The 10,010-nt window shown below is 38.5% G+C and overlaps 1 protein-coding gene across 1 annotated transcript; it reads left to right on the forward strand.

Moving 5' to 3' along the window:
- Positions 1-1,879: 1,879 nt before the first annotated feature.
- On the forward strand, positions 1,880-3,053 carry LOC122040931 (protein LIGHT-DEPENDENT SHORT HYPOCOTYLS 4-like). The gene is made up of 2 exons (XM_042600421.1): positions 1,880-2,088; positions 2,236-3,053. Exon 2 carries the CDS (start codon positions 2,265-2,267, stop codon positions 2,910-2,912), a length of 648 nt encoding a protein of 215 aa, XP_042456355.1. The 5' UTR covers positions 1,880-2,088; positions 2,236-2,264; the 3' UTR covers positions 2,913-3,053.
- Positions 3,054-10,010: the final 6,957 nt, after the last annotated feature.

Here is a 10,010-nt window from a genome sequence, read left to right on the forward strand (position 1 = left end):
TAAGGGAAGAAGTCTCTTGATTTGGACATCTTTTGAATATAAGATTCAATAAAGATTCTTCATCTTCCTTCTCTCTTCTCCATTGAGGATGACTACGGATTGTCCCCCACTCCGATACAAGACTATTCAGTGCTTGCAAGATATCTGGCAGCAAATAAGATCAATGACTCTTGTGATGGATTCAAGTTAGTCCATTGTAGCAATTGTTTCAATTTTGAATATTACCTTAAAACTTGCTGATAGCTAGATTTTATTGTAAGGCTGCGTTTGGTAGCCTGTAATCTACCTTGTAATGTAATCCATATTACATTACAAAGTCGATTATTTTGTTTGGTTTGATTTAAAAGTTGTAATGTAATGTAATATGGATTACAAAAGGTAGTGAAGATTTGTAATCTGGATTACAAAGTAAATGCTATGTAATCCGATTACATTACGAGGTTATTGTTTCACCAAAGTTTAAATGCCGAATATACCCCTAGTCTGTTGTCGACCGCCGCCCGCCACGTCGGCCGCCGGCCGCCGCCGTCGTCGGCCGGTCATCGGCCGACCGCGGCCGCCGCCGTCATCGGCCGACCGCGGCCGCCGATCGCCGGTCGTTGGTTGCCGATGGCTACCGCAAACTCTGGCAGAGGTGTGGCGATCGCCGATAGAGGTCACAGGATATTTTTGTCATTTTTTAATAATATGAATTACATTCCTTATAAAAAATAATGGACACGAAACAAAAGAATGTAATCACCTTTGGAATCAAAGATTACATACATTACATTACCAAACGTAGTAATGTAATCAAGATTACATTACATTACAAATTTGATTACATTACAAGTTAGATTACATTACAACCAACCAAACGTACCCTAAATACATCGTATGATTTATTTTCAATGTATCACTATTCCTTTCGACTTTCTTTTGCTATATAATATGCTAGCTCCGACATATACTTATCACAAGCTAATCAAATACATGATTCAATCTAACCTTTTACCTAACATCGAAACCGATTGCACCAAGAACTACTCATTCGTCCATTTGCTAAACTCAAGGATGTCTCCATTTATGTATAAGCCATAGCTTCCCTTAGACGATTGTCTATCAAGGTTAGGTTGTCCCTTCTCATTTCAATTCTCTCTTAATGGACTAGGATCCGGTCTATCTATCTATAATATAAATAGATATAAAGCTATAGAAAACCCTATCTATAGAGCTCCTGAAGCTTATTAATTTTTTTTCTTCTCTTTCTTCTCTTCTTATGTGGCTGATCATATCGCTCTCCTAATGCCATTAACAAAGAAAAAGCACGATATTTATGATCCTGTTGTAGGTCAAAAAGACATAGTGGAGCTGATAATGTTTCTTTGCTCCCACCATTATAATTTTCACTGCTCCCACCACCACCCTCTTAGCTTTTTACCCCGTCACATCACCTTTCAAAGCGCTTGTCTCCACGGACCCAAGAGGCCAAGAGCCCTAGCCTACCTGTGCAGTAATGCAGAGCTCATATAAAAAATAAAATAAACGGTTAATAAGATCATATAATATTGAATCTGCAATTATTAGTTTAATTTTATGAAAAATTATAAATATTTATGATAAATAATTTAAAAATCTAACCTATTTGAATTATGAATATCTAAATGACAATTAAAAACTTTTCTATTACATCAAAAATATAATTCCTATCTCATAATTCATCTTCATCTATCTACCTTTTTAGTTATCATCATTTATATTATATTAGTCCTAATACATATTGTAATAGTTATTAATTTATCTTTTCTATATTAATTTAGGGGTTATGGATGAATTATCTTTTATCACGTAATGCACAGTGAACACTTGTGTGTTTGATTCTAATTGGTGAGAGGAGCAGGAGATGAATCATGGATCATCCCGTCCCTTCAGCTTTTCAACTCCGAGTTGAAGTAGCAGAGGTAGAGCAGGCTGAGGCCCCAAGCAAAATTTCCACAATCTCCTGAACTGAACATGCCTGCCGGCAGAGGTCCGTACGCTTTCGGAATCTTTTTCTCTCACAACCTGCAGCCATCAGCCCACTCGAAGCGACCCAGCTCCCCAGGCCACGTACGCTGATCAACCTCTCCCTCCTTCCCTCACGATTCGCATCTTCTTCGATCCATCCTCGCTAGTTTAGTTTTAATTACCGCGCGTGATACTGAGGATTATGGAAAATTCTCGAACGATCTGATTAATTAGAGTGCGTTTTTGCAGGCTGATTAGACGAGATCTGGGGGTTGTTAATGGAGTTCCTGCCCAACCCTGATAGCCCTGGCTCCAACAACAGTGGGGGGAGCAGCCCGAACAGTAGCCCCAAGAACTCAGTGACGGCGGCGCCGTCTTCGTCGTCTGCCACGGCGGCGGCAGCTTCTGCTTCTTCTTCTTCTTCTTCTTTTTCTTCCTCTTCCTCCTCCTACTCGGCTGCGGCGACTCCTTCGCTGAGCCGGTACGAGTCGCAGAAGCGGCGGGACTGGAACACGTTCGGGCAGTACCTGGGGAACCACCGGCCGCCGCTGTCGCTGTCGCAGTGCAGCAGCGCGCACGTGCTGGAGTTCCTGCGGTACCTGGACCAGTTCGGGAAGACGAAGATCCACTCCCACGTCTGCCCCTTCTTCGGCCACCCCAGCCCGCCGGCGCCCTGCCCCTGCCCGCTCCGCCAGGCCTGGGGCTCCCTCGACGCCCTCATCGGCCGCCTCCGCGCCGCCTACGAGGAGAACGGCGGCCACCCCGAGACCAACCCCTTCGGCGCCCGCGCCGTCCGCCTCTACCTCCGCGAGGTCCGCGACGTCCAGTCCAAGGCCAGAGGCATCAGCTACGAGAAGAAGAAACGCAAGAAACCGCCGCCTCCTCTTCCTCCTCCTCCGCCGCCGCCGCCGCCCGCCGCTGCCTGATCCATCGCCTCCTTCCTCCCAGATATGCTTTAGATTTTTACCTTCTGTCTCCCGATTTGGTCGCCTTTATCATTAATTTATGCCTTCATTTTCCGACGATCGTTCGAACATATATATATTAATCAGAAGCATGTAATCACATAACTTGTGCTCATGCAAAGCCCGACGACGATCCATGACGTGATGCTCAGTCAGTCAATCACCGGTCACGGCAACTTTCTTTCCTTCTTATAGATACCTTCATTGCTGCAAAATTTTACTCTTTTACTTTCCCATTCTAATTCCATTTCCTTGCTTTCAAAAACAGCTCTTTCGACTTCCATTTCCCAGGACTTCTCTTTATGATCTGACACTTGCAATCTTTGTTCTCCCTTTTGGCAAAAACATAGTCTTTTTGCTCTCTCGGAAAACCAAAAGCTGATGATGCCAATTCACCCTAATCAATGCTTACGCTAGGAAAAATTAGTGGATGAACAGTTGAATTATGATGCGAGTGTACGAAAAAGATCAATTGACGGAATGTGATATGATCCTTAAATATAAATATAAACATAAATCTATTTTTTGTTTGTAAAATATAATCTGGCCGACAACACGAGATTGTGGTTTAATAGTATTTGGCTACGGTTGGTTGGCATCGTGTAACCCTTTTAAATCCTGCCACTGCCACCACTGTCATTGTGAGAATACTAAATCATTTTTAGACTCTAGAACACTCTCTGAGAGTTCTTGGGAGTAGTGTAATCACTTTGTATATTACGTTGGTGGTACTTAGCTTGTTTTATCTTTAGAAATTCCTTTGCTTTGATCAATAAAAGCATCAACACATGTGTAATTACTGTATAATAGTACATTACTACACTCCTCCCCCTCCCAAAATAAAAGAACAATAATGATTAATTTTTAGTGAGTCAAGAACCTCTCTGTTGCCCGTGCATGAAATATGAATTGTGCTCTTTCTTGTTCGTATGAAGTTCTGTTCAGTGCTCTTTTGTCGATCCATACAATTAATGGAAGCATATGTCAAGAAATGAATGCACTTGACCCTTTTCATATCAAGACAGAAATGAATCTGCAAGCTAAAGCTTTTCAGGAAGAGAATATAATTAATTAAATATAAAATGTAACCATACCTTTTAGTTTTTGGAAATCTTTGATCTTTTTCCTTCTATTAAATTTGTCATCTAGCTATGATTAATTTGTTATTACTTGATTTTAAAACAAACAATGATACTTTAGGTTTGGTATATTGCTCTTCTTTTATCTCAAATAGTATGTTTATTTAGTTTTGTTTTTCTCATACTTAACTGAGGATGAATAAATGGTGTTACAATTAAATTATAAAAATATTAAACTTAGTTGTTACTGATAATGTGATCAAATTGGATGTTAAGTTTAATGGAGGAATCAAATTAATTTTTATAAGTTGAAACTGAAATAGAGGAAGTTCAAACCCTAACTGAAGACTTATTTACAGTAAACTTAATTTTTGATGACCTTGTTTAGTACATCAATTGAAAGGGGGAAAATCTTTTAATGAATATCGGTTTTTGTTATTATAAACTATTTTCTTAATTATAAGTTAAACTTCTTTTTGATGAGATATATATAATGACTTGTATTTGGGAAATCATGGATATTTCACTGATCATGAAAGGCAATATATATAAAGGTTTATAATTATAACAATTTTACATGATCAAAGTTTGGATCAGTCTATTCTAATTGAATTGTTCTTGTTAGAATTTGCTTGGTCTTTGATCTTGTTGCTTGGTGTCTTTGTGAATCTTGTCCTCTATTAGCATTCGATTTACAGCACAAATTAAAATGATTAATGACTTAATTTGTTAGCAGGTTTATGAGCATGATTTGCAAGTAAATTAGAAGAAGCTAAACATACTTGTTTTGTGGATTTTGTGAAATGACAATCAATTTTTAGTGTGGTTTTATCTTGACATGGAAATAATTAGAAGAAGTGTAGTCTTTTGACAAGAGTAGAAGACAAAATAATGTTCTATCACATGTATACTTCTACAAGATCTCCATTCGAGATGATATTTTTGAACCGAAGCAATGGCAAGATGTACTGTTTGTGCAAAACTGAGTTTAGCCATTGGTGCAAAGGTTTCTAGCTCTACAACCAACTCATTGTTTCTGATTATAACGTTTCTACCATCTTTTTATTTAGTTTTCAATTTGTATATCCAATAGTTTCGATTCCCTCTTTGAGGCATCTCATCTTTCCAGATATATAACTCCATATTAAAAGAAGAATAACAAAGAAAAGAAGTTTCATAACCCAGTTATTGAATACTATATATGCGTCCATTAGTGATACTCATTAGAGTTTATGCTCTTGAACAATTTTAGTGATCTTTCCTGCTTGAATGAGCCGGAGAACCTTATTTTTCTTTTTCTCCTTTCTTACTGTCCTCCTCCTTTCTCTACCTTCTATTTGGAACATGTTCTTTATGTGGATTGTGTCTTCTTTTGATTGACGATATTTAGCATCGTGAAGATCCATGGTGGTGAGCATTTCTTCTGAGTAAGGAGGGTCTTGGAAACGTTCTTTGACACAGAGTAAACGTCTACGATAGATGCCTACTGAGTAAACATTCAAAACTTATCAAGACATTCCAAAATTACTTGATCTCAATGATTATGTGGCAGCAAAACGATCGATATATCATCAGTAATAGAAACAATTGGTAACATGTAATGCTTTGTAAAAATTATGGTTTGTCTCTAATTTGTTGAAATTTTTTAAAAAATTTAATGTTAAATGATAAGCAACAAGCTGTACGATTAAATTCTAAATATAAAACTGGTATAGAAAATAGTAATAATTTTTTTTTATAATCCATGTATCCTACTCTTATAATTGACTAAATCTTAAGGATCATCGATCAGATCCTACGTATATTTTGCATTGTGTTTGATACTTTTCCATCAAATGGAGCATAAGCATGCTCTAGCCGATGATTGACCCATTCTTAGAAAGTGGTGACAAAAGTTTGTTTTTTTATAACCTAGTATCCAACTCTTAGAATAGACTAAGTCCTCGAGATGATCAATCTAATTCCACATAAGTTTTGCACTTCGTTCCATGCTTTTCCATCAAATAGAGCATAAGCATGTGGCAAAAAAGGTGAAATCGATCGCCCCCAGTGCTCCCGCCGCACCTGACCCAAGGCCATCACGAGTGAGGTAAATTACAGCATCCTGAGCTAGCATGTGGCAGGTGGGGTGAGTTGCACAGGGACCGGGGATTTATGCCCCGACTACCCTGAGTTTCGACCCCGCGACCTCATGTGGCAAACATCCCACCACATACCAACTCGAATGACCTGTGGGGTCCAAATAGAGCATAAGCATGAACCAACCGAAGATTGATCGTGATGCTCTGGAAATCCACTAACTATCTTTAATTTACCGATGCATCGTACCCCGGGGCAAGACCTAATCCTTCTCTTTTATTTAGTTGACACCAAGTATTCAGTTTATACCGATTAATCATGGGGTGGCCGACCCAGTCCCAATGAAGTTTTCCACGACAACAAGGATAAATCAGGAAACATTTGTAATGGGTGGCCTATGAACCTAGCATTCTTAGATCAATCTTCTATTAAGAAAAGTTCATCCATTAATTTACCGAAACTGAAACTCAATTCTTAGATGCATGGAAAACTGAGAAGACGTCTTACCGTTGCACCATTGCCCGAGGGTAAGACCTAATGTTGGGAGATTATTGGTACAATCGTCTCTGAGTCAAGGTTAACCAGTTTGACTAAGCTCGAGTGGATTCGAACTTGAGTTTCGATGTTTGGACAATATGTTTGGAAAATATATGAAAAAGGTCAAGTAGGTCAAGATTGATTGAATACTTAATGATATATAAGAGGAAAATCAAGTAGGTCATGGAGGACCAGATACTTGATTAACAAAGTCCTAACTCGAGGGTTAGGCAAGGGTAAAGTCCTAATTGGAGGTTAAGTAAGGCAAAGTCCTAATTGGAGGTTAGGAAAGACAAAGTCCTAACTCAAGGGTTAGGTTGTAACGACCACCCTTCTTACTACTACTACTCTCTAAGGATGACCGTTACTTATCTACTAACTCTACTTAACCGGTGTGATTAAAAACCACATGGAAACCCTACCGAAAAATTTCGGCAGAGTCTCCCCTGTACCGGTGACCATATTCAACAATACATGCAGTATATATACACAGCCACAAGCGGCTGGAACACATAACAATCAACCACGCAGTATAATAATTCTAACTCAGCAACAATAAAGGAAAACTAATCCATACTCACAACTGAATAGCAAACACAGTATCAAGTGTCCTTATAAACAGTTATCAAATTTTCTTAACACATAAAGACTTAATTAACTCAAAGAACAAATCATAATTCATCTTATTCGCAAGGATCCCTAGGACTTCCATAGTGCAAACATCACACACCCCTCTTGCATCTCCTTGCCGCCTTCCTTCATATTAGCTTTCCTTTTTCTTTATCTGCAGTAGGAGAAAGTGCAGTCTATAAGCATAAAGCTTAGTGAGCACTATCTAACTCACAAAAACTCGATATGCATGTATACAAATAAAAACATGCTAAAACTGAATGCTAATATGTAAAGCTACTCATGCTCATAAATAGCGAAGGAATCAACTAACAGAAAAGATAACATGTATAACTACACATGCTCATAAACTAATAAAGAAAGCAAACTAACTGGAATGCTAACATATAAAGCAAAACATGCTCATCAACTAGCAAATAAATAACATGTAAGAAACTAAACATGTAAAAGCTGCTAGCATAAAAGAAAGCTAAACTTGCTAATCTTTAAAACAAAGTGAAACTTACTTCTTTTACTCTAATCTTATTCTTTTATTTCACTTGTTTAAAATTTATACTTTAATACTTGAAAATAATAATCAACTTCTCTTGGGCCCAGGCTTAGTACCATCTTATGCGCGTTCCCTAATAGGTTGGGGTAGCGAGCCGCCAATCCTAAAAGAGCAGACCTTGGTCTACCAGGGCCAAGACCTTGGAATTGGACACCTGGATTTGTTTAACGACAACCTTGGAAGTCGGGTACTAGCCTCTTCTTAAAAGTAAAATACTTATTATCTTAATTACTTCTTTAAATGCCTTGGCATATTAATAAGCACCTTGTGTGCTAAAATCCCTAAAGTCTTGACTTTGGGATCTACTTAAGGCCTTGACCTTTTTCTTTCTTTTCTTTACTCATACTTCTCATACTCCTTGATTAGAGCTTATTAAAATCCTGTAGATATATCTATCAAGTGTAGAATTACAACCAACCAAGCATGCTATATAAAAATAACATAAGGGAAGCAGATTTGAACTCTCTAAGCATGTTATAAAACAAAGCAAAGGAAAGCAAATCTGAACTTACTAATCATGCTATAAAATAGAGCAAAAGAAAGCAACTTTGAACTTACTAATCATGCTTTAAAATAATACAAAAGAAAGCAACTTTAAGCTTCCTAAACATGCTGTAAAATAGGGCAAAGGAATGCAACTTAAAACTAGAAAATCTGTTCATGTACATCTATTGCTACACAAACAGAAATGCAAATAAAGAAAGGTTGTTCTAAGTCCAAAACGAAATTGTTCTTGCTTGCAAATATGCGATTAAAGAGAAGTTGTTCTAAGCTCTAAACAGAGCTGTTCATGCTTGCAGAAATGCAAATAAAACTAGTATGCTAATTAAGGTAACAAAGTAGTCTAAGATTGATATGCTTAATTTCAAAGCTGTTCTTTTTATCGCAGCAAGGAGAAAATCCAACAAGAGCTATAAATCTACAGCATTTCATGCTCTAACAATTCAATAAAAGGTCTATAACTAATATGGATCCAAAACATGCTTGTTCTTCTTGTTATGTTCCCCGGCACAAACCAACCAGAAGGTACTGCTGTAACTAAAATCTTTGCAAACATGTTCACAACATAAAGCAACAGAATTCTTCAAGTCTACTTCAAAACAACCCGGAACCATAGTCCATTCCTTGTTTAGTGCCACGGTAGGAACCAATAAGAGTAAAACACCCCACTTACTTAATCCATAAATTAGCATGCTTAATATGTATGCTACAGAAATGAAAGGGAAACCCTAGCTTATAATTCTGTTCAACAGCAACCCAATCTTACTCCAAAGGAAAACCCTAGCATAGAAATCCGAAACCTATTGCCCTAACATGGCAAATTCGGCCCAGCACCCTTAGGACAGCAAATTAGCACAGCAAAACCGAAAACAAAGAACGAAAATTCCGGAGCTATCCTACTGCAGGTGAGTAGCAACTCACCGTGATTTACTTGGACTTACAACCAATCAGGACGAACACTAGGGCTTCGGAAAGATGAAGTCCTCGGCTTCCTCTTGTGCTCACGCGTGCTCCTCTCTGTCGGGACGACCACCACGGATGAGGTTGGCCGGAAAACAGCTTCGTCGGCGCCGGAAGGAGGAAACCTAGCTCCGTCGCCCTTTCTTCCGCCGAGAGCAGAAAATCGCCTCGCCGCGCCGCGCGTGCGTGAGAGGAGAAGAGGTGAGAAGGAATTAGGTCACGGGAAATAACTTAAGTCCTCTCCTTATAACTTGAGTTATTTTTGGTTCCAACTATAGCTTATATATTTGCCGCGGCCTATTTAATTAGCAACGATCGCTAGCCCAGTTGGTCCGTTGGGCTTTGCTCGAAGCCAGAGGTATGTGCTTCGATTCTCAGTCGCGCCCCTTTTTCTTCAATTTATTTCAAACGTTCCAGCTACTGCATATATATATTTCGCTCCATATAAGGTTAACAAAAATCGTGTAGCTCAGCTGGTTGGGGCCGGTTTTGCTTGGGTCAGTCCAACCCGAGATCGTGGGTTCAAATCTCACCTTCAACATTTTTCTTTAAAACTTCTTTCTTTTTATAACCCTACTAAACGACCTCCAAAAATTACGTAAAAATACTCTAAAAATTTCTAAAAATCTCTAGAATATTTTAAAAGTATTTCCAAATATTTTTATGGACTTTTAGAACTTGAAATAGGGAAAATTGGGTCGTTACATAGGTAAGGGAAAGTCC

This window comes from Zingiber officinale, chromosome 2A (assembly GCF_018446385.1).
Source record: "Zingiber officinale cultivar Zhangliang chromosome 2A, Zo_v1.1, whole genome shotgun sequence".
In the NCBI taxonomy this organism is placed as follows: Eukaryota; Viridiplantae; Streptophyta; class Magnoliopsida; order Zingiberales; family Zingiberaceae; genus Zingiber; species Zingiber officinale.

Coding starts and splice junctions, on each gene's coding strand:
- LOC122040931 (XM_042600421.1), top strand. CDS start 2,265: ATGGAGTTCCTGCCCAACCCTGATAGCCCTGGCTCCAACAACAGTGGG.